The 25,812-nt window shown below is 43.0% G+C and overlaps 1 protein-coding gene across 19 annotated transcripts in view; it reads left to right on the plus strand.

Annotated features, from left to right (window-relative positions):
* Positions 1 to 25,812, plus strand: part of FIP1L1 (factor interacting with PAPOLA and CPSF1) — a 100,075-nt gene that overhangs the window by 41,152 nt on the left and 33,111 nt on the right. For 10 of the 19 annotated variants that reach the window (XM_030564011.1, XM_030563994.1, XM_030563993.1 and 7 more), the window contains 5 exons: positions 3,381 to 3,474; positions 4,580 to 4,733; positions 17,225 to 17,251; positions 17,801 to 17,855; positions 21,162 to 21,249. In XM_030564011.1, the coding sequence (XP_030419871.1) occupies positions 3,381 to 3,474; positions 4,580 to 4,733; positions 17,225 to 17,251; positions 17,801 to 17,855; positions 21,162 to 21,249 (418 nt within the window). The remainder of the gene's footprint in view (positions 1 to 3,380; positions 3,475 to 4,579; positions 4,734 to 17,224; positions 17,252 to 17,800; positions 17,856 to 21,161; positions 21,250 to 25,812) is intronic. The other 9 variants (XM_030564007.1, XM_030563998.1, XM_030563996.1 and 6 more) reach the window with 2 other exon arrangements.

The raw sequence follows: 25,812 nt of genomic DNA on the forward strand, positions 1-25,812 counted from the left end.
TTGTCAGTCAGTGGAATTCCGAAATTTATTGTCTAATCTCTATCTCAAATCTCTATGTGATTGTGATTCATTCATCTGTGACAAGAAGGATGATGGTTGTGGTGGTAAGAGATCTTCGGTAATATAAAGTGACAAAAAATGCAGAAAATCTCAAGGATCTCTGAGTGGATATAGAGTAGAACTTGGGTCAAGACCCTCTGGTGGTTCATGAGTAAGGCTCTGTATTTGTCACAGAGGTCACGGATTATGTGCCTTTCTGTGACTTTCCTGCTGGCTTGGGAGCCATCTGAGCAGCTCAGCCAGCCCCTGGGCCAGTCGCAACGCCTGCTGCTGGGGCAGTCCCTTCTCCCGCCCCCAGCATCAGGAGTTCAATGGGGGGGTTAGGTCTGGGGATTGGGGTGCAGAGCAGTGTTTACCTGGGAGGGGCTCCCCGGAAGGGTGACAGGAACTCAGCTCCTAGCTCCACATGCTGCCTCTGCCTGCAGGCACCACCCACGCAGCTCCCATTGGTCATGGTTCCCAGTTAATAGGAGCTGCAGAACCAGGGCTTGGGTGGAGCGGAGCTAGCAGCTGGAGGTTGCCACTTCCCAGTTGCCGGGTAGGGAACCTGCCCCAACCCAGTCAACCTCCTTCTCCAGTCCACATGGTGCTCCCTGGGCTGCGACCCCCCTGCCTCCACCGAGTACCCATGGTGCCCCAGGGCTGTCCATCCCCGTCTCCTCCCCTGCCCCAGCTGCCCCCACCAAGTTTTAGTTAGGGGCTTATAGTAAAAGTGATGGACAGGTCATGGGCTGTGAATTTTTGTTTACTGCTCATTCGTGACTTTTTCTAAAAATACCCATGACTAAAATGAAGCCTTATTCATGAAGAGATGACTGCTAGGTTGCACCTCTCAGGTTGAAGTGGGTGGAAACAGCAAAATCCCTTGGACACTAGGCCCAGCAGGAACAAATGAAGTTAATGGTAGAACAAACTGCTCCCTTCTACTACTCTTTCTATTGAAACTGCCATTCCATTCCACTCCACACCTCTGCCTTCATTTCAGCTCTGGGGGCAGCACCACTTCGAGAAACTGTAACTGGTTCCACAGCCCCCTAACAGTGCTGTTGGACCTGATTGTTGTGGAGGCCGGAAAGGGAGAAATACTTACCCCAGACCCCTCCCCCTGCACTCAAAACCAGTTCTGAGTTTATACTCTGAATCAGTCCTTAGAATCATAAATATTTGTCGTTTGGGCAATAAACTGCGGATGGATTTTGGATCCTGGGTGAAAAAAGGTTGAGACGCACTAGGAGTCGATGCCTACCAAAAACAAAAATATAAACAAAGTCTGTCAAGAGGTTTGAGTTGAACTTTATCCTACTATTAATTTCTTTGTTAGTAAAGGCAAACCCAGGAAGGAGTTAAGTGTTTGCCTCTACAGGTCTGTCGCATCTTAGGCACATTTATCATGCACGAGTTCAGCTTTAAGCAGTCAGCAAAAACAAGAAAAAAACAAAAAAAAGAGGAAAAAAAAACAATTTAAATACTGTTTCTGTAGTGCGGGCAATTCCGCCTGCCATTACACTCAGTGTAATTTTGACTATATGCAATTTTTGCTTCACACACTAACTGCGGAACGTAACCCCAGCATAAGATGAGACAGACCTGTACTTTGTTTTTAGAGCAATTAGGCAGCTCCTTGCTTAACTGGGAGGAGTGGTAGATACTCCATAGGGTAGGGATAGGATACAGAGGGACCTAGACCAATTAGAGGATTGGGCCAAAAGTAACCTGATGAGGTTCAACAAGGACAAGTGCAGAGTCCTGCACTTAGGACGGAAGAATCCCATTCACTGTTACAGACTAGGGACCGAATGGCTAGGAAGCAGTTCTGCAGAAAAGGATCTAGGGGTTACGGTGGACCAGAAGCTGAATATGAGTCAACAGTGTGCCCTTCTTGCCAAGAAGGCTAATGGCATTTTGGGCTGTATAGATAGGAGTATTGCCAGCAGATCGAGGGACGTGATCATTCCCTTCTGTTCGACATTGGTGAGGCCTCATCTGGCATACTGTGTCCAGTTTTGGGCCCCACACTACAAGAAGGATGTGGAAAAATTGGAAAGAGTCCCGCGGAGGGCAGCAAAAATGATTAGGGTGCTGAAGCACATGATTTATGAGGAGAGGCTGAGGGACCTGGGATTGTTTAGTCTGCAGAAGAGAAAAATGAGGAGGGATTTGATAGCTGCTTTCAACTACCTGAAAGGGAGTTCCAAAGAGGATGGATCTAGACTGTTCTCAGTGGTACCTGATGACAGAACAAGAAGTAATGGTCTCAAGTTGCAATGGGGGAGGTTTAGGTCGGATATTAGGAAAAACTTTTTCACTAAGAGGTTGGTGAAGCACTGGAATGGGTTACGTAGGGAGGTGGTGGAATCTCCTTCCTTAGAGGTTTTTAAGATCAGGCTTGACAAAGCCCTAGCAGGGATGATTTAGTTGGGAATTGATCCTGCTTTGAGCATGGGGTTGGACTAGATGACCTCCTGAGGTCACTTCCAACCCTGAAATTCTATGATTCTATTTCATTTCTACATTTTGGGAAACTGATGTACCAAAGGATAAGTGGCTTCGTCTAAGTGACTTCTGAGTTTCAGGCAGACCTATTAACTCAAGAACAGAATCCAGGTCTCTTGGCTTCTAAGTACCCTGTTCCATTTGACGTTACCCACTAAATGGTATGCTGCTATGTCTAGATGTTGCAGAAGCCCAAGGATAATGGGTGATTTCATGTAATATGTGCTGCAATATCTACAGTATGCACAGTATGCTAACCGTTTTTATCAGTGCCTCAGTATTTACCTTGTCATTCTCTCCATCTTCCATGGACCATTAGGTATAGTTTCTGGAGCCCCAAGTCTAAATTTCCTGTGTTTTGATAGTTTCCTGTAACACTTTTTTAAATTGCATTTGTTAATTTTTATAGAATTTCTCTGAGAATACTCTTTTCTTGTTACATGTTACCAGTACTCTTTAATTCCAATATTGCCGATCTTTTTCTTTTAACATAGGCAGAAACATATGGCTGTTTACTGTAGGAAAGTGGGAGTGGAATGTGGAAACATTCAGCTTTTATTCTTGAGAGGGCTGTACTGTTCCTTTCCTTAATTCTAAAGAAACAAGAAAGCTGATGTTATAAGATTCAATAAATGAAACATGTTTTTAGGATCTAGCATTCTGCAGAAACTTTACATGACTTGTAAATAGCTTTTGTACAAAGGATGGCGCTTATGGACTTTAATTGATTCATATATTATTTGCCTTGGCTGTTTAATTTGCTTGTTCTAAGCTTTATAAAAGTCCTTTAGTACTTTCTGGTAATTCCATTTTGTCCTGTGTTGCAGGAGATTGTCTGGTACAATAGATGTGATTGGACAGACCATTACTATCAGCAGAGTGGAAGGAAGGCGGCGTGCCAATGAAAATAGCAACATACAGGTTTCGTATTGCAGATTTTCACATGTTGTGTCACTGACCAACAAGGGCCTTTTTTTCTTTCACCTTATCGTCTGAATAAATAATTCTAAACTGCTTGGATGAATGATGATGATATGAACAACCAAGGAAAATGAACAAATATAATTTAAAATTAATATGTTGTATTTAACTCCAAGAAACTCTTTTCGCTGTGAAATCCAAATTGATGTTGTTCAGAAGAAAACATTTTAATATACTTTTTAGTAAAAAGCAGCAGTGGTCCAGCTTCTTTGCTGATTTACACCCCAGGCATCTACATTGACTTAATTGGGCCTGTATGGGTGTGGTGGTGTATGTGTGCGTCTGTCTCTGTAAACACACACATATATTATAAATATAAATGTCAATTGTATGGCAAGGGTGGATGTTATATTGGAAATGGTCATCTGCCATGCATGCCTGCCCCCCAAATGACATTGATGTTAAAAAGAAGTGAGGAGAGTTTTCTTAATATGCAATTTAAGAAATAAAAATTTGATTTAAGGCATAAATAGCTTGTAATGAAGGGAGACATTTTAATGAATTTCTTTATCACTGTTCCACTAGCTCACACCATGTAATAAGAAATTTTAGTGTTTGTGGTCCCTGATTAAATTAAATTGATTTTTGAAGGTAATCAGGGTTTTTAGTCTAATTTTTCCCTCATGGCATCACTATATGGCAGAATGAAAGTTTTTGGGTGCTCTAGCTGTAGTCTTATGCTTTCACATGTTCAAGTTAAATTTAAAAGAAATCCTAAGTCTGAATTACCTGAATATAATAATTACAATTTTCTTATAATATTTTTTACTCTTAAATTACTAATATGCAGCCTCAACCCTAACTCTGGCTTCGTGTTGTTTTTTAAATCTAGGAATTCAAAATGTTCTTGTTTTGTTTTTAATATTTAGTTTGGTTCATAAAAAGCATTTTTAAAAAAATTTATATATTCTTTACATATCTATTTAAGAAAGTATTTTGTGTGATGTATGTTCCTTCCATGGAAAGAACTAGAAAGAGAAGAAAATTTATATTTTCCAACCCCTGTCTACATAACAATTGTAACTGTAGGTTTCATATCTTACAGGTTCTTTCAGAAAGATCCAGTGCTGATGTAGACAGTTTTACCAAGCCACCTCCATTTTTCCCTCCTGGAGCTCCACCTACCCACCTTCCACCACCTCCTTTCCTCCCACCCCCTCCAACTGTCAGTACTGCTCCTCCTCTGATTCCGCCACCAGGTAAATACAGTAAGTTTTATAAAACGATTGAAACAGGAATGTGATGTTTGAAATGATTTTTTTTTTTTTAATGCGTAGATCCTAAATTACTTATTCTTCTTCGAGTGATTGCTCATATGCATTCCAGTTAAGTGTGCGCGCGCCGCGTGCACGTTTGGAAGACTTTTTTACCATAGCAACACTTGGCGGGTCGGCTGGGTGCCTCCTGGAGTGGCGCCGCTATGGCACTGTATATATACCCCAGCCGACCCGGCCATCCTTCAGTTCCTTCTTACCGCCCGTGTCGGTCGTTGAAACGGTGGAGTGCGACTTAGCTGACCTCCACCTTCCCTAGCTACTCGTAGTTTCTCGTTGTTATCGTGTACATAGTTATTGTTCTTGTGTGTGTATAGATAGATAGATAGATAGATTTAGTTGTAAGTTCTTACATTAATAGTATAGTTAGTTTAGTACTGCTTAGTGGGGTTCGGGGAGTAGCCCCTTCCCCACACCCGGCGCCGGAGCTTATGCCGGGCTCACCGGGTTTCAAACCATGCTCGGCCTCTCACAGGCCAATGCCAAAAGGAGACCCACACGACTCCTGTTTAAAGTGCCTCAGGGAATCGCACTTAACAGCTAAGTGCCCTATTTGCAAAACTTTCAAGCCGCGAACTAAAAAGGAGCGGGATATCAGACTAAAACAGCTCCTCATGGAGGTGGCCTTGACACCGCCATCTTCGGCACCGAGCACCTGTCAGTCAGTGAACAGAGGCACCCCTACGGCACTGGATTGCACCGGCATGCGTAAGGACTCTCGGCACCAGCCGACACCAGCACCGAAGTCGGCTCTGCGTCTCTCCCTCTCCCTGAAGTTGAAGAAGGCCAACACTTCTGCTGCCTTGGCTCCAACTATGCCGGAGCCAGAGAGCATGCCCAGTTCGGACTGCCTGGTGCGGATACCCGCCGCGGCACCGACTAAATCGGCACCGTTGATTCCGGTCCCGCAAGGGCCATCGAGTCCGGTGCCTCATAGCTCCCCGGCGCTTGCTGTGGTAGAGTTCACCATGCCATCCATGCCAGAGGCATATTCGGCGGCGAGAGACTTAATCGCCTTGACGGCCTCGGCACTGCCTCTACCCCTGGCAGCGCCGGTGCGGTTAATCCAATCTTGGGGCAAGCCAACCCTGCCTAGACCACCGTCCATCGGCACAGTGGACCGGCACTGTGTGGTCCCGTAGACGCTCCAGGTCGAGAGGACGCTCCCGCTCTCAACGCTGCTCGCAGTCCCAGCACCGTTCTCCTACATGACACCGGTCAGACTCGCAGCACCAGTTGGACTCCCGCTCTCCACCTCCCTATCCACGGCACTGCTCCAGTTCTCGGCTCCGATCCAGGCACCGTACCTCTCAGAGCCGTTCACGCCGCAGAGACTCGAGATCTCGGTTGGCCTCCTGGCACTGGTCTGGTCGTAGGTCCCAATCTCGATCCCGGTACCGCTACGAATACCAGCACCGGTCCCTGTTAAAGAAGGGAGTGAGGTCCGTCGGAACCTCAGCCCAAGATTTCTCTGCTCCTCCATGGCCATCCAGACAGTCGTCGGTGTCCTCTCATGCAGACAGTTATTACGACCAGGAGCGAGATACGGAGGTGCCTTCCGGGGTCTTCCAGGAGGTCCAGTCTCAGGACCCGGGCCCTCACCAGTGGTCCTTTTTGACACCCTGTGCGTACCATGAGGCCTTTTGGACACCCTGGGTGTACCATTGCTCCAGACCTGCTCCGCTTCCTCAGAGCATCGAGCTCCAGAGGCCACCATTAGCTGTCCCCCTCCAGCTGGGACAGAGGAGCTGATAACCCATCCACGAGGTTCCCCGGTACCGCTGAAGCAGGAGCCAACCCCGGAGCAAGAGGCCACAGGACCCCCTCATCCTTGGTGTATCGTCCTCTTCCTCCCCAGACGAGGCGGTGTCAGGGACCTCATCATCAGGGCCCCCGCCGATAGACCTCAGAGCCCATCAGGACCTCCTTAGGAGGGTGGCGCTCAACATCATTCTTCCTGTAGAGGAAGTCCCGGAAGTTGAGGACCCAGTTGTCAGCATCCTTTCGGCAGATACCCCCACTAAGGTGGCTTTGCCTTTCATCAAAACCATTCAGGCCACTGCTGACACCTTATGGCAGTCCCCAGCCTCCATTCCCCCTACGGCAAAGGGAGTTGAGAGAAGATATATGGTGCCCTCTCTGGGGTACGAATACCTATATGTTCATCCTCCTCCCTCCTCATTAGTTGTCCAATCAGTCAACGAGAGGGAACGCTACGGCCAACAGGCACCAGCCCCCAAATCAAAGGAGGCTAGGCGGATGAACCTACTGGGCTGTAAGGTATATTTGGCAGGTGCCGTGCAGCTCCAGGTGGCCAACCAGCCGGCTCTCCTGAGCCGTTATAATTACAACACCTGGGCGGAGGTGGGTAGATTCACAGATCTTCTACTCCCGGACTCTCACCAGGAATTTGCCACATTCCTTGAAGAAAGAAAGAAGGTGGCTAGAACCTCCCTCCAGGCTTCTCTCGATGCGGCCGACTCGGCATCCAGAACTCTGGCCTCAGGTATCACCATGAGGCGTATCTCATGGCTACAGATCTCCAACCTGCCACTCGAGCTCCAATACACCATCCAGGACTTACCCTTTGATGGCAAGGGTCTGTTCTCTGAAAAGACTGACTCCAGGTTGCAGAGTTTAAAGGACAACAGGGTCATCATGCGCTCGTTGGATATGCATACACCGGTGACCCAGCGCAGACCCTTCCGGCCCCAACCTCACCGGCCTTATTTTGTGTCCCGGTAAAGACAAGACTTCAGCAGAAGGCGCGGGAGGGGTGGCCATAGACACCAGTCCGGACCCCAAGGGGGTCAAAACAATGGCCCCCCAAAAGCACCTCCGGGGCCTAAGTCTACCTTTTGAAGGTACGCACAAGGACGGCGTAACAGTTTCAGGACAGGATCCTTCTCCTCCCTTCTCCAGCCGCCTCTCCTACTTCCTCCCGGCTTGGTCCCAATTGACCAGACATCTGGGTCCTACTGATGGTGAAACAAGGATACCACCTCCAATTTGTTTCATTCCCGCCTTCCCACCCCCCAACCCAGTCCCTCTTCAGGGACTCCTCTCATGAGCAAGTCCTCTTATAAGAGGTGCAGTCTCTCCTCGCCGCAGGAGCAATAGAGGAGGTAACACCAGACGAGAAGGGAATAGTGTTTTACTCCCGCTACTTTCTCATCCCCAAGTCCAAGGGAGGCCTCAGACCCATCCTAGACCTGCGAGGCCTCAACAAGTTTTATGGTCAAGTTGAAGTTCCGCATGGTCTCCCTGGGGACTATTATCCTGTCCTTGGATCCTGGAGACTTGTATGCCGCCCTCGATATGAAGGACGCGTACTTCCATATCGCCATCTTCCCTCCACAGAGGAAGTATCTTCGTTTTGTAGCCAGTCACTGGCACTTCCAATTCACGGTCCTCCTCTTCGGTCCCTCTACAGCCCCAAGGGTGTTTACGAAGTGTATGGCCGTCGTCGCCGCCCACCTCCGCCCGTGGCAGATACATGTATTCCCGTCCCTGGACGACTGGCTCGTCAAGGGAACCTCCCAGACTCAGGTCAGACAGCACGTGAACATAATCACGGACCTATTCTCCCGGTTGGGGCTGCTCCTCAATGCCAAAAAGTCCACACTGGTTCCCACACAAAGGCTGGACTTCATAGGGGCAACCCTGGACTCCACTCAAGCCAGGGCCTACCTACCTCAGCCATGTTTCCAGACACTCACGGCGATCATTCGAGGTCTGCAGAGCTCCCCGGTCACCTCGGCTCGCACGTGTCTCGGCCTACTAGGCCACATGGCCGCCTGCACTTATGTGACAAAATATGCCAGGCTCCGCCTCCGGCCCCTTCAAACGTGGCTCAACTCGGTCTACCGTCTGGGCAGGGACCCAATAGACACTCTGGTGACCATTCCCCCGAGCACCTTACGCTCCCTCGACTGGTGGCTGACTCCCTCCCTGGTGTGTGCAGGGCTACCTTTCCATCCATCACAGCCCTCGCTGTCCCTAACGACAGATAAGTCATCTCTCGGGTGGGGGGCTCACCTCGGTCACCTTCGTACCAGGGCCTTTGGACATCACAGGAGCTGTCGCTCCACATAAACGTCTGGGAGCTGAGAGCAGTCCGCCTCACGTGCCAGGCGTTTCAGCAACCTCTGCATGGCCGTTGTGTCTTGGTGTTTACGGACAATACAACGGCCATGTATTATATCAACAAACAGGGAGGGACTCGCTCTTCTCCCCTGTGTCAAGAGGCCATTCGACTCTGGGACTTCTGCATAGCCCACTCGATAGACTTGGTAGCGTCCTTTCTCCCAGGGGTTCGGAACATTCTCGCGGATCAGCTGAGCAGATCCTTCCTCTGTCACGAGTGGTCGATAAGACCAGACGTAATTCATTCCATCTTCCAGAGGTGGGGTTTTCCCCTCATAAACCTGTTCGCCTCTCCCAAGAACAGGAAATGCCAAACGTTCTGCTCCTTCCAGGGTCTTTCACTGGGATCGATCACGGGTGCATTCCTCCTGTCCTGGGAGCACCACCTGCTCTACGCCTTCCCACCGTTCCCTCTGGTTCACGAGATCCTAATAAAACTCCGCAGGGACAGAGCGCATCTAATCCTGATCGCGCCAGCGTGGCCCAGACAGCACTGGTACACCACACTGCTCAACCTGTCCCTGGACAACCTGATTACCCTACCACTCCTTCCAGACCTCATAACGCAGGACCACGGCAGTCTTCGCCACCTGGACCTGCAGGCCCTTCACCTCACGGCATGGCTCCTGCATGGCTGAACAGATCGGAGTTATGCTGTTCCGTTTCGGTACAGCGTGTTCTACTAAGCAGCAGAAAGCCTTCCACTTAGGGTATGTACCTGACCAAGTGGAAACGTTTCTCCTGCTGGTGTGCATCGCAGGTTGTTACTCCTTCTGAAGTCTCGATCCCCACTGTTTTACCACTCTTAAACAACAGGGCCTGGCGATATCTTCTCTGAGGGTGCACTTGGCGGCTATCTCCACATTCCATCCCGGAGGAAGTGGCCGCTCCGTGTTTTCCCACCCCTTAGTTACTAAATTTCTTAAGGGCCTGGAACGCCTCTACCCCCCAGTACGCCGCCCTGCCCCCACCTGGGACCTCAACTTAGTCCTAAGTAGACTTATGCATCCGCCCTTTGAGCCATTGGTGACTTGCTCACTCCTGTACCTGTCGTGGAAGACAGTCTTCCTGGTGGCCATTACATCAGCCAGAAGGGTCTCCGAACTTCGAGCGCTTACAGTGAACCCACCCTATACTGTCTTCCACAAGGACAAGGTACAGTTGCGACCTCATCCAGCTTTCCTCCCTAAGGTAGTGTTGACTTTCCATACCAACCAGGACATCTTCCTCCCGGTCTTCTTTCCGAAGCCTCACTCTTCTCGGCGGGAGCAATAGTTGCACTCCTTAGATGTCCATAGGGCGCTTGCTTTTTATATCGAGCAGTCAAAGCCCTTCCGAAAATCCCCCCAGCTGTTCGTGGCAGTCGCTGAACGGATGAAAGGTCTACCCATCTCCTCCCAGAGGATCTCCTCCTGGGTAACGGCGTGCATACGCACGTGCTATGACCTGGCTCATGTCCCCTCGGGCCATCTCACGGCGCATTCTACCAGAGCTCAGGCTTCATCAGCCGCCTTCCTGGCCCACGTGCCTATCCAGGAGATATGTCGCGCAGCGACCTGGTCATCGGTCCGCACCTTTGCTTCGCAGTGTGCTCTGGTCCAACAGTCTAGAGATGATGCAGCCTTTGGCTCAGCGGTTCTGCACGCTGCCACATCTCACTCCGACCCCTCCGCCTAGGTAAGGCTTGGGAATCACCTAACTGGAATGCATATGAGCAATCACTTGAAGAAGAAAAGACGGTTACTCACCTTTGAAACTGTTCTTCGAGATGTGTTGCTCATATCCATTCCAAACCCACCCTCCTTCCCCACTGTCAGAGTAGCCGGCAAGAAGGAACTGAAGAGTGGCCGGGTCGGCTGGGGTATATATATGGTGCCATAGCGGCGCCACTCCAAGGGCCGCCCAGCCGACCCGCCGAGTGTTGCTAGGGTAAAAAAGTCTTCCGATGAACGTGCATGCAGCGCGCGCACACCTAACTGCAATGGATATGAGCAACACATCTCGAAGAAAAACAGTTACAAAGGTGAGTAACCGTCTTTTAGATATCCTAAAAGAGATTTTTCAGAATGTTCCTGGTCCCTCCCTTCCCCTGTTGAGAATTAAACTGGGAAGGCTAAGACTGAAACCTGTTTTTACATCCTCAGTACTTATACACTACAGACCGGGATACTATAGAAATAGCTAAAATAGGGAGATTATCAAATTTTAAGTCTTCCATGCTTGAAAGTGCCCTTTTAAGTCAGATGCTTTTGTTATGAATATTTACTATTGTTAATATTGCAGAGGTGTGTTTTAAAGAGGAGCTATGGGTGGCAAAAGGACTAGAGGGGATAATACTAAAAGTGCAGTGGGGCCAGGCAAGGAAGTTCTTGAGCAGAGGAGCAGCTGAGTGGGAGCTGATTAAGATGGGAAAGGTATACTACTCATGGGGGGAGAGACTGATTCAACCTGGAGCCAGAGAAGCACACTCATTTTTTTTCTTAGCCTCTCCATTGCTCTTTACCTTCTCCACTGCTGAGTAGTTTTCCTTCCCTTCTATGGCCCTGCAGAGATCCCACTCAGCCACTCCTTTGCTTAATTGTTTCCCCTGCTGTCTGGTGCTCTTCTAGAATCCTCCCTTCTAATCTTCTCTGCACATGAGCCGAATGGGGATAACTGTGGTAGAGGCAGCACCCTTCAATTTCTGCAGTGTTTTTTTGGCTTTTCCATGGTCTGGATCCTTCTCTTGGAAGAGGATGCCAGTGCAGCTGCTGCTGGCGACCTTTAGGATTATCAGCTCCTGATCCCTGGAAAACAAAATCCTTCTCAATGGCCTGCATCTGGGAAATGGTGCAACCTAGGGGAGATGGAGGAGAAAAGTTAAAAATAAAATCTTTCCCATGCCATGTGTGTGTGAGAGAGAGAGAGAGAGTGTGAAATTATACGTACAAATAAATGTAGAAATACGAACATGATGAGAGAATGCTGCTGCTCTGGAGCCTTTATAAAAGTTGTGTTGTTGTTAAAACAGAGCTAATCAAACTTTCAACTTTAAAGTGACCTTTACATTGAATTTTAATGTGTACAACTCATTGGAAGGAGTTTGAAAATAATTATCTTCTTTTTAATGGTGGAAAGGATCAGAGTTACATACTATAAAAGTTATGCTGATCTCCCTTTTTTTCCTCCTAAGTGAGATGATGATGTTATGTAGGTGTACCGTAATGTTTTTATAAAACCTTTCACATGTCGAGAATAGGCATTTCATGAAATATACACACGTGTTGCAGATCTGTCAAGCAGGTTTGGCTTTAGTCTTATGTTTTACAGACAGGTTTATGACATGCACTTGTTCAAAAAGTCTCCTTCAACATCCTTCCGTGCTTCGAGTAATTTGAAAATAACCATTAAGAGCTGTGGCTTTGGCTCCTCCAGTCCTGTGCTTTAATTGTGCTGCTGCCAGCTCTTTATCTTCAAAGCTTTTACTAAAATAGAATCTGCCATCCCTCCTAGGTTCAGTGGAAAAAAAAATCCACTGTTGTTACCTAATATTAACTGGGACTACTTGCCAGAAAATTTAAGTACTCCAAATATAAAACATCCTCCAGAAGCCCCTTTGAAAAAGAATCCTGCTTTGAAGTTCTGTCTCTTGTACTGTATTCACTTATTCTCTCTTGTGATGCAAATGCCTTTTGAGGAAAAAGTACTAATATTGTTCAGAAAGCTGAACGTGGAAAACTATGAAATACTCCTAGAAAAGTCACTCTAATTGGTTGTGGTAAAAGGTATATGTTTTTAATTTGTTAGGATAATTGAAATCTGGGAGGAATTATATTTAGGTGCTGTTGTGATAGTTTTAAAGCTTATTACCTTTTTCTTTCTAATATTCCATTTTAAAAAGATGCCCATTTATATATTTATAGTATTACAAAAATATTTTTACATTGTTATATTCTCATTCAGGCATGCCACATAATTTTAAGGTTATTACTGATCTTAGTGACAGGACATTGTGGTCCTGCTCCCCTTCAGTGGAAGCTGTAACATTTTGTGAAGATTTTACACACTTGGACTGAGTGGGGTGGTTAAAGGCAGGGTCCCAAAAAAAGTCCTGGAAGTACATTAGGTCATCTTTTTCAGACTAGCCTTCAGGTCAAGTCCAGAATTGCAAGGAATGAATCCATTGCTTCAATGTTATCCTCTCTCAAAAGAAATCATTGACTAACCATTTTGTCCTAAGAGTATCTTTTTAAACATTGTGTTCATCAGAGATAAGGGACTAGAGTGTCCTCATGCTAATTACCTGATTCTCCTGATATTATGTTACACATTTTTGACATTTATACTGTGGAAGGTAAGGTGAGAGAGAACTTTCTGTCTATATCGGGGTTCTCAAACTTCATCGTACCGCGACCCTGTTCTGGTAACAAAAATTACTACATGACCCCAGGAGGCGGAACTGAAGCCTGAGCCTGCCTGAGGCCCGCCACCCCTGGCTGGGGGGCCAAAACCCTGGAGAAGGCAAAGCTGAAGCCTCTGGGCTTCAACCCCGAGCATGGGGCCTATAATTCAAGCCCTGACACCCAGGGCTGCTGAAGCCCTCAGGCTGTGGCCCTAGGTGGTGGGGCTCGGGCTTCAGTTTTGGCCCCGGGGCCCCAGCAAGCACCATTAAAACAGGGTTGCGACACGCTTTGGAGTCCCGACCCACAGTTTGAGAACTTCTGGTCTAGATCTTTTCACTTGGTGTCTGCTATCTTGAAGTAAAGAAGAACTGCTATGCTAACACCAAATAGATTCCAGTCCATTATTTAAAGGGACATAACAAATAATCTTTTCCTAGTATTAAAGATTTGAGGTAGAAGAATCTGAAATGTGATGATTTAATATAAAGATCTGTTAGTGAACCTAACTTACTTTTTGTTAACTTTTCCAAGTTTGGAAATCAATTTCAGTATTGAGACATTTACTGTTAGTAATATTGGTCTCTAAATATAAAAGTTAACACTACTAGGTCTAATTTTGGTCTTTGCACACGTCTCTGTAGAGTACGTATCTTAAAATGAAAGTCTTAGTTTTACCTAGGCTCAAGTATAGTGCTTTATATTTATGTATATTTTCTTGAGATGTACAGATTGTTGCAACAGGACTCATTTTGTAGAAGGTGTTCACTGATGATTTTCATAGTTAAATAAAATGTTGTAGTATTACCTGTAGTGGAGGAAAAACTTATTTATCCTGAAACTTGACAAATTAGATTGTTTTAGTACAGTAATGGAAAATTACATGCAAAAAGCCAACATTCATTCAGCGTTAAGTTTGAAATGTCAATCATTTAAGTTGGAATTCTAAAAGTATTGCTGGGGAAACATCTCTAAGATCTTTCATTTTTGGTATATTTAATGGTGTATGTTGATAACGTGGAACATTAACAATTATCCAAGAAAGGAGGAATAGAAAATACTCCATGTGTTCAACTTAACTAAGTTAATATGCCCTCATTGCCCTTCATGTGAAGTATTTTCTGACTCTTTTGGTGCTTGATCTTTCAACTATCACATTAATGCTAGCTAGCTTTTTTTTCTATCAGATTTCCTAGATTATTAATAAGAGTGAGTGTAGAAATGCCACAGCCAGAAGGTAGAACAGATAGCACAGTTTACAAGATCTACTAATGAAACTAGTAGATCTTGACCGCTTTTATCTCTGGAATTAATGGATTCCTGGAATTACCAGGGTCCTGTTATCCCTTTAGTCCAGATGTCAAGGAGTTGCTTGAGTTCAGAAGTTCTGTTACCTCTATCTCCAAAGCCACCAGGTTTTTGGATCTTGCCATTTCCTGCTTCCCATTCAGTGTGAAAAATTAGCTTTTAAGTTTGTAGTTCAAAACCAAGAAATTATAATTTACAACATAAACAATTTAATTGCCTTAGAACTAAGGTTGCTGAAATGCATTACATGTCAACTCAGGCATTAAAAAGCAAGCACGTCACTAGTTGATATAAGTCTTATCCAATACTCTGTCTCAGCTTGTATATTAACACTCTGCTATCATGCATAAGTCACTGGGAAATTTGGTAAGACAGTACAGGCTTGCAGTGCCAGCAGAATGTGGCTGACACAGTTATACTTCCATTTTATGCCATAATATGCTCAGATTCCACTGCTCCACAGTATATTCGCTTAACATTCTTAGAACAGAAACCACTCAAATGTATACATCTAGTTTTCTGTCCATCTCGCCCAAAGCAAAACCTTAACACTGACCTCTGCAAGGTGAAGGTATCTTACCTATAGATGTATAGTATTAGCGTAAGTCATGAGAAATTCTAAGAATGGACCTGTGATTGGGTCTGAGCTTTGTTCAGTGTGCATATTAAAGTAGTCCTCACAAAACTGGTGAAAGCACCTTTCCAACACTCTTTCTGAATAACATGAGGGAAAGAATTGAGTCTTGTTGGGCTCCACAGATGCTGGCTTTCCTAGTGGAAGCACTGTTGTCCATAATGACCCGTATGTTGCTGTTAAGTCTGCCACATTGCCCGTGTGACCTATTTCGGATTCTCATTTGTGCCGTTAATGTGAATGCCCTTTTAGAGTACATTGGGGCCCATTAATATTACTTGGGGTTTTTAGCTTTTGATTTTCATGGCTTTTGTACTTTTACATCTTCAGTGTTAATGCTGTGTGGGGTTTTTATATTGAGTTTTGCCCACACAAAGGAGAAAGAAGGGACAAACTTGCTAGTGATTTTATATCAAAATAAATACAACTCTACTCCGATATAATGCACCCGATATAACACAAATTCTGATATAACGCGGTAAAGCAGTGCTCGCGGCGGGGGGGGGGAGCTGCGCACTCCAGTGAATCAAAGCAACTTCGATATGCAGTTTCACCTATAACATGATAAAATTTTTTGGCTCCTGAGGACAATGTTATATTGAGGTAGTGGTGTACTCAAATATATTTGATTATTTGAATAATTTCTTGGTGCAGTTACTGAAATATATCGAAATGGAATATGTTTGCTTCAAATTACCCCTGATTTCATTAGATTTCTATATTTTAAAAATGTCCTTTATGATGTTCTAGAAGATGTCAATGGAGTCTTGTGAAAAATAAATTATTAGCACATGCTTTCATATTGGAGCTGAATGTTTCAAGCTGATATGATTTGATAATTCAAGGAACTCTCTGTAAATATTAACAAATTGTCACCATTCAAACAGAATATGTTATATTATTTGTAGCTATAATTTTAGACAGGAAATACTGCTTTAAACATATTATTTTATCTGTATATAGAACTGAAAAAGATCATTAATACAATCTGCACAGATCCTCAGGCAGAAGTTTTCAAATTTGGATGCCTAAAAGTAAGACACTTAAATCTATATTTAGACATCTAAGGAAAGTATCTTTACTTTGAGATGTGGTGAGCATCCATAATTCCAATTTAAATCTGTGAACATATTTAAATCAGTGAACATATTTGCATTGAAATGAATTAGTGGGATGTATGCTCTCATTTAGGTGTTGAACTTTAGGCTCCCAAGTTTGAAAATTTTGGTCTTAGTACTTTAGCTTCTGAACCTGCAAAAACTTGTCTTTTCAAACTCAATGGGACTACTCTGGTGCATAAAGTTATGAATGTTCATAAGTGTTTGCAGGATTGGGCACTAAGATGCAGGATTGGTCAGTCTTTTCATTGACTTCAGTGGGCTTTGGATCAGAGCCTAAAGTAGGTACGTGTACTTGGTGAAGTATTCTGATACATATTCTATTAAGCCCAATTGTACCTGAGACTAGTTTAGAGTTTGAAAGGGGTTTAAATTATGTAATTCAGCATTACTCCCAGAAGTTCCTTTTTTCTCACATTAAAAACCAAACTAACAAAACAACAATGCAGCAACAACAACAAAACAGCTTTGGATGTTTGTTTGCTTTCTAGTTTTTTGAATGTTTTGGGTATGCTTGGGTCACATTTTTCAAGGTATTATTTGTAACTTTGAAATCTTGAAACTTATTGGAGTTTTTGTTGTTGTTGTTGTGTTAATTGAAAACAGTTTGCAGGAGCTGAAGTTTTAAATAAAACCTCACATATCATGGGACTCGAGATAAAATGACAAGTTGATAACACTGAGACAGCCATGATTCTTACTCTAAGGACAGGGAAATTAGATACTTTTGTTCTTTGTTTTGATGACATAACTTTAATTAGCTCTGCTGATAATGAACACAAATTATTGCTAAAATTGACTTAGTATGCATCATATATTTTTATTTCTTAGGTATACCAATAACTGTGCCACCACCAGGTAATTTATTTACATATTTTCTGAAGCATTGTTAAGAAACGTGAAACTTAAATTTGAATGTGCAACAAGGAGTTGCCTACATCTGCTTGTTCATATCAAGATAGAAGTTCATAAACATAAAACTATATGTGTAGACATAGGCCTGGTTGATTTTATGCAAGGTAGAGATGGAACAGTTTTAATGTTCCTGATTATGGGACCAACGTGCCACTTCCCTCAGAGCTACGCTCCCCATTAATTCCCCTCCTCCCCCACCCCGAGAAGAGGCTCATTAAAATTATTCAGAGACTTGTTGCTGGAGCAAAGCATTCTTGATAACCTCTCAAGAGTTACAGCACAATAGAAAATACCTAAAGTAAATGTTTTAATACTGATGGCAGGTGAAATTAAGACACTGAAAATATGTACATCTTTAGGACTGACCCTGCTTTTCGTTAAGTAGTTATGTATTGTGTAGACGGTAATTCTTTGCTTCAGCTCTGCTTCTCTGAAATTAGTATGCCATTATATACCTAACCCAATTTTTTGTTTTCCAATTAAATATTTCAGGTTTTCCTCCCCCGCCTGGAGGTCCGCCACCTTCTCTTATACCAACAATAGAAAGGTAAATTTTGTTTGAAATCATTTATTAATTTTCATCCCTTTCAACATGGGACTTTTAAAAAAAAATACTTACAGTAAGCATAATAACTTTTATGTTCCTTATCTAGAAAAAAAATTCTGCTTTTGTCATCATTTTCTATCTTGGTTTTTCCCTGGAGTTCCTATCATCTAAAATTTCAGAAGGCTTTAATCCAGCTAATATGGTTTGTGTATAAAGTACTTTGCTATCTGTCATCCTGTAGATCTATCCCATTATATTGATGCAAGATTTAAGAACAGAGCAGCTCTCCCATTAGTTAGGGCGCTGATTATTCAGAGAATCTCAGAGTATTCAGTGGATTAGCTAATTTAATTTTACCGTGTTTCTCTTGAACAGCATATGTATTACACACACAAAAAGTTAAGGTTGCCAAGTCAAGCACTCAGAATCTAGAAAATGTTGGAAATCAGGTTGTCTTTGCAACTGTAGACACTGATCGCCATAGTATCAGAGTGCTTCTCAATATCCCCATCAGATAAAATATAAAATTATTCCCATATTGTAGATGAGGATCTGAGAGAGAGAAATATTAAGGCCAAATTGTCATGTCCACAAATACTGGAAATCTAACTTGAGATGTCTAGGGCCTGATTTTTTTTGAACACTTAACATTTTTTAGCACTTGTTGTTCAAAGCTCAGGTCCCATCAACTCCAGTTGCAGTTGTGAGTATTTATCACTTCTGCAGATCAGGCCCAAAATGTCTCAAGCTGGGTCCCAAGATAATGAAGTGCGCACAGTAGCCACTTGTGAAAAGTTGGTTTAAATTACTTTCCTAGCATCACATCAGAATTTTCTGGGAGAGGAAGGGATAGAATCCATTTCTCCAGGGAGGCATTTCAAATGTCTAAACCACAAGACCATCCTTTCTCTTCCTGTAGTCCCCAACCTTATTTACTACACACCTTCCTTCTTTGCAGCAAATCAGGTCCTGCCTGCAAAATTCTAAATCACACACACTAATTCAGAGGTGGTCTACACTTAAAAGATAGGTCAGCATAGCCAGGTGCACAGGGGTATGGAAAATTCAACCCCCCCCCGTACTGCATAGTTAAGCCAGCCTAACTCCCAATGTAGATGCAGCTAGGTTATTGGAAGAATTTTTCTGTTGACCTAACTGTTACCACCCGGGGAGTTGGATTACCTATATTTATGGAAGAACCCCTTGCATTGCTGTAGAAAGTATCTGCACTATGGTGCTACAGTCATCTAGCTGCAGCTTTGAAGCTGAAGTGCTTGTAGTGTTAAGATGGGCCGGAACATCTTGTATGCTGAATAAGTAAGGGTCCTGTGGAAAAAATAATATTCAGTCATGTGATTAAAAACTATGGGCCAGATTTTTAAACATATCTAGGCAAGATGCAGGAATGAACCTAGTGGGATTCTCAAAAGTGCCTAGGCACCTAACTCCTATTGATTTCATAATGCATATGCTCAACAGAGCCAAATTAAAGTGCACAGACAACCTCAACTCTGGCATTTCCTACCTTTTGAGTGCTTGCCTTTGCAACCTTAACATTTTTGTAATATAGTTGTTTTTATATGTAGTATCCTAAATTTTTTTTTTAATTAGAATTTCTGCAGGTTTTTTTCATCATATAGAACCATATTAATCTTCATATAGGTCAACAGCACTATCAGAACCTTTAGATTCATAGAACAGACCTTTGCCATTTGAATTTGTGAGGTAACTGGTAATATCAGTAGGCTATTATTCACTGTCAGCCTCTAACAAACTTCTAGTGAGCATGTGAAAAATGAGATTTTCAGTGGTTTATAATTTGGCCAAATTTGGATGGAATTTCACAGAGACAGTAAAAGGCCCATTTTTGACATCAGAGCGGCCCTTTTGCCAGTTTTTAAGTCCCTGCTCCACAGTATGGAGATGATAAAGCTTCTCAGTGAAACAACTGAAAGAATTATTTTTAACATAGGTCATGCACAACCCAAAGATTTACATTCCCACCAACCGAGATGTTAAAATTTGCTGAAGGATATAAAATATATATGAAGTACTTTTCTTAAGATTTTGCAAGTAAAAAATACATAGCAATACGGAGAACTGCTGAAAAGGTCTGAAGTATATGCTAGCTTGATTTTGTTTCTTTGGGTCATTGTATTTTTTATGCCTATTTTTATTTATGAGAATAAATTATATAGGTTCCTCAGTATAGTACAACTTTGTAAAATTCTTTATCTAGTTTATATTAAAACCTTGCATTTCCAGCTTTGACAAATATCCTAAAATGCTGAGGCATTGCATAAGGCTTTCATTATTCTATTTTTAAAACCATACTGATCCAAAAGCTTTTTTATACTGTGAGGCTGTCTTCAAGAACAAAAGTAGCACTTAAGTAAATGTGTTAAATAAGATATTGTTGATTAATTCAAGCTATCTAGGAAGCGATAAAACTTATCAAAGGTTATAGAAAATTGAATTTAAGCCCTATGTGCACATCATCCTTTTCAACCTCTATATTTTACCTATTTAAGTTGGCTACCATTGAAAGAAGTAGCTCTAGAAAATATGAAGTTGATTTAGAAGAATATTTATAGAACAATCCATTTGAAGCCCACCTGCTTTTATATGCATATGTGTTTGAAAAAATTGGATTCACTTCCATACCTACTTATTTAACAGGAAGGATATCAGGAAACTTTCATTCACAAATTTGCTTGTTGCAAGCAATTGGGCATGGAGTATGATTTCTCTGCCAGTATTTGGTTTTTGGAATATAAGCAACATACTGAAATAGAAAATCCAGTGAGGACAAGACAGAATAGTTTATGTATAATATAAAACATATTCAGACCTTTTGGGAACAAATGTTTAAAAAATTAGGAATGTTAAGGGAGAATATGAATCCTCCTTGCTACACCAGTATTAAAATATTTATATATTAGACATCTGTGTTTATTCAGTGCAGTTGATGATTAAATTGTTTTTTATAGTAGGAAGCTTATGATGGAGGGCATATTATTTAAATATAATCCCCTTTAAATACACCTCTACCTCGATATAACGCTGTCCTCGGGAGCCAAAAATCTTACTGCGTTATAGGTGAAAACCGCCTTATATCGAACTGATTTGATCCGCCGGAACGCACAGTCTCCCCGCCCCCAGAGCACTGCTTTACTGCGTTATATCTGAATTCATGTTATATTGGTGGCGTTATAACTGGGTAGAGGTGTATACTCTTTTTTAGTTACATACTTCTAAGAATTATGAAGAATAAAATCAGGTACTATAATATATGGATCCCTGCAGGTGTGGGCAGGAACCTGACTTGTATATTTACCTTTCAACAGTGGACATTCCTCTGGCTATGACAGCCGCTCTGCTCGTGCATTTCCGTGTGGAGTATGGTTATCAGTTTTGAGGATTTTACTTAAGCTTTGTTAAAATTGTTTTAAAATAGCTATAGCTATGTTGTTTCAGTTTAAATGTAAACAAGAATCTATCCACTAGCCAAAATAAGATGGGGCAAAAGATCAAAATGAGTATATCATGACTGAATACCTAGCACCTCATATTAGCAGCTACTGGTAAATAACTGCTTACCTATTCATTCATTTTCTATCTTCTAAATTGAAATTTCTATGATGGGGCATTCTTCCATTCTGCTCAATGCAAATATGTTGTTCCTTGTTTTTTAAACCATGCAGACACCAATAGAATTCAGTGTGTATCACTAGCAGGTGGACAGACATCATTTCTCTTCATGTACCTTCAAAACGGTACCCAACAAAATCTAACAGTGGTTGGAAAGATGCAAACTTGTTTTGTTAAGGTATTTTTCCTGCACATGCTGTAAACTTGTTGCAGATGGCAATTGGAAGGCAAATAGTTGAGTAGTTCAGTATTTTCTTGGTGTGTGTGTGTGCTGTGGGCACTGGATAATCTAGTACACTCCCAGTGTGTATGTGTGGCGCGCGCGCCCTTTCTAGAGCAAGTTTTTTCATTTCCTATTTTAAAAAAAAAACTAAGGTGAATTGATTTAAATAACGACTGTAATCATGATTTAAATCAGCAAGCAGGAATCCTTGATTTAAATCATGTGTTTTAATTGTGTTTTGGATTTGTACTTACGTTCTTTTCCTAAGATTGATTCTCATTTGTTGGTAATCATTAAAACATGTTGACTTAAAAACTCAGTACAGTCTTTATGCCAAGTCTGATACTCTTTTTTTGCTAACCAGGAGGATACACTATATCTCTACACATTTACTTAAGCAGTTTATATAACTTAATTTACATTTATCAGATTCTTGATTTTTACATGTTAGAAAATTGTGAATAATGCATTTCTTATTTACTAGATAAGGATTAATTTTTTACTTGTGATTGTTCAAGTTCTGTTTGGATGGTAATTCAAATTCAATTAAAAATGCACAACAGCACCTTCTTTTTATTAAATAAAACTACTGTAAGTGCTTGGAAACATAAAAAATGATCAAATATATCAAAACACATTTTGCTTTTAAAGCTAACTGATTTTTTTAATAAAGGAAGTATTGTCTAGTTAAGTATCAGAGGGTAGCCGTGTTAGTCTGGATCTGTAAAAGCAGCAAAGAATCCTGTGGCACCTTATAGACTAACAGACGTTTTGGAGCATGAGCTTTCGTGGGTGAATACCCACTTCCTCAGATGCATGTAATGGGAACATATCCAGGGGCAGGTATATATATGTGTGCTAGCAAGCAAGCTAGAGATAACGAGGTCAGTTCAATCAGGGAGGATGAGGCCCTGTTCTAGCAGTTGAGGTGTGAAAACCAAGAGAGGAGAAACTGGTTCTGTAATTGGCAAGCCATTCACAGCTTTGTTCAATCCTGAGCTGATGGTGTCAAATTTGCAGATGAACTGAAGCTCAGCAGTTCTCTTTGAGTCTGGTCCTGAAGTTTTTTGCTGCAGGATGGCCACCTTAAGGTCTGCTATGGTGTGGCCAGGGAGGTTGAAGTGCTCTCCTACAGGTTTTTGTATACTGCCATTCCTAATGTCTGATTTGTGTCCATTTATCCTTTTCCGTAGAGACTGTCCAGTTTGGCCGATGTACATAGCAGAGGGGCATTGCTGGCATATGATGGCGTATATTACATTGGTGGATGTGCAGGTGAATGAACCAGTGATGGTGTGGCTGATCTGGTTAGTTCCTGTGATGGTGTCGCTGGTGTAGATATGTGGGCAGAGTTGCATCGAGGTTTGTTGCATGGATTGTTCCTGAGCTAGAGTTATTATGGTGTGGTGTGCAGTTACTGGTGAGAATATGTTTCAGGTTGGCAGGTTGTCTGTGGGCAAGGATTGGCCTGCCACCCAAGGGCCTGTGAAAGTGTGGGATCATTGTCCAGGATGGGTTGTAGATCCTTGATGATGCGTTGGAGGGGTTTTAGCTGGGGGCTGTATGTGATGGCCAGTGGAGTCCTGTTGGACTGTCTCTTCCATGACTGTCTCTTCTTTTTCTCCCCCTTTCCATTTCTCCCTGCTTCAGTTACTGTGCCGCAGGGCCCCCTGGGTGCTGGAAGCAGCAATTTCAGAGAAAGTGCTGCTCAGACCCTGCAGCCCTGAGACAGAGTATGCTTAGTACAGACAGCGTCTTCAGAAAATTTACCTGCCAAACTCCTAACAAATCTCTACTGACCATTTTAAAAGGCTCATAACTTGGTCAAATTAGGGTGGATTTTCATAGGAATGGCAAAAGACATATCCTTGACCTCAGGGCAGTCTCCCTACCTTAACTTTAAGTCCTTTCTCCAAAGCATCTTCTTAATGCTTCCTAGAGTCTGGAGTGTCTTAGTGAAACAGTGGGAAGAATTTTTGAATATGGGCAAAACACCCTATTTGTCTTTAACTTTGTTCTCACAAATAGATGAACCATGCTTCTGGAAATTTACCCCAAAAAATTCAGACTAAGGCAGACACCCAATCTGGAAAATTTGCACCCAGATATTAAAGTTTTGCAAAGTTATAAGCAAATGGAAAAGGGTCTTACCATGGAAAGTGCTGAAAATTAATTATAGATGTTACTAACTACACTGCTTATAAAGAAAAAAACCCATCCACCCACTATGGTTTGCTCTTTTGCTCTTGGCTGGAGATGTACTCTCAGTTGAAGTCTTTATTTCACGTTGGGGAATGTTTTGGTTACAAGGGCTAAGCTATTTCCAGCCACCTTTATTGCTGCTAGATAGTGGCAGAACCAGCTCAGCATTTTCTACTTTAGAAGACCGTGATTGACCTTCAGGGATGATATTAATGTCATCCTTACAATGAATATTCTCCTGTCTCTTGGGCAAAATAAAAGCAGCAGCAGTGCATATATGTGGATGTGAGGGCCAAGCAGCAAGTGAGGGGAAAAAAAATGGAAAGTTGAAGGGACATTTAGTTGTGAATGGGCATACCAGAATTTTATTTTTCAGGTAACTGATCACAGATGTTGGTCAAATTGACTCCTGTAGTAGAAGACAGATGTGATCTGATTAATGCATGTATGCAAGTATTTTTTTTAACTGTCTTTTCTATGTTAAATAACATAGTACAGTAACTCCTCACTCAGTCGTCCTGGTTAACGTTGTTATGTTGCTGATCAGTTAGGGAACATGCTCATTTAAAGTTGTGTAATGCTCCCTTCTAACATCGTTTGGCAGCTGCCTGCTTTGTCTGCTCTTTTCAGGAGGAGCAGCGCCTTGCAGCTAGCTGGTGCAGGCTTGGACCCAGGGTGGACCGGCAGCCCGCTATCAGCTTCCCGCTCCCCTAAGTTCCCTGTGCAGCAGCTGCCTGCAGTTCAGCTGTGTCCCTCCCCCCACTGCCATGTGCTGCTCCTGCCCTCTGCCTTGGAGCTGCTCTCTGAGACTCCTGCTTGCTGTGCCAGGGTTGGGGAGGAAGGAAGGAAGAGGGGGACTAATGGCAGGGTGTCCCCCTTCCCCCTGCTCCTAAACCCCTTACCCCATCTTCCATAGAGTAGGGCTCAGGAGGGAGGGAGCCTGCAGCAGTTGTCCTCTCAGCAAGCTGATTTAATTAACAAGGCAGTGTACTTAAGAGAAATGCGCATATCTCCCTCCATTTCTGCTGCCTTGCAGAGTGAGAGAGGACTCAGCCAATTGCTAGTTCATCATTTAGCAGTAAGGGAAGTATCCCACCCTCTGACTCTTCTACCTCAATCAAGCTTCACAATCATCATCACTGTGTACCAGTATTAAATTGTTTCAAACTTGTAGTGTGTGTGTAGTCTTTTGTCTGATGAAAAAATTTCCCGGGAACCTAACCCCCTTATTTTCATTAATTCTTATGGGTAAATTGGATTCACTTAACATCGTTTCGCTTAAAGTCCCATTTTTCAGGAACGTTACTACGTTAAGTGAGGAGTTACTGTGTCTGGATTTTTTTCCTGTTCTCTTATCTTATTCTCTCTAACATGATCCATTGTGGTGAATCTCTCACTAGCGAAAACAAGATGGAAATGGCTCCCTCCTGAAACCTATGGCTGTTACTTATTGGAACATGTGGTGCTTCCTCTCCTCCTTCCCGCCTTCCCCCTCTCCCCCCCCAGCCCCCCGAGCACATAGCTGGCTCAGATGCCAGTAGCAAGTTTGAAACCCTAACTTTTGAGCATCACTTTTTATTTCAGAGACTAGGCATGTATTGTCTCCTTAAAACATGCAAATCCAGTACATGGTTTTTCCAGTTTCACAACTTCGTTCTGAAAAAGCAAAATATTTACCATTATCAAAATACAATACAAATTTTAATTGGATGGCTTCTCTGTATTTCTGTCTTCAGAATTACTGTAACTTGAGAGAAAATAAGGGTCTTAGTTCTCGATCCCTTTACTAAAGGCACTCAAGTTTAAGAATTCATTTATAATTTATTAAGTCAGTTTCCTCATGTACATTTTAATTCTTCTAGGTTTAGCTCCTGGTTTTTA

The sequence above is a fragment of the Gopherus evgoodei genome, chromosome 5 (genome assembly GCF_007399415.2).
Source record: "Gopherus evgoodei ecotype Sinaloan lineage chromosome 5, rGopEvg1_v1.p, whole genome shotgun sequence".
NCBI classification, from domain to species: domain Eukaryota; kingdom Metazoa; phylum Chordata; order Testudines; family Testudinidae; genus Gopherus; species Gopherus evgoodei.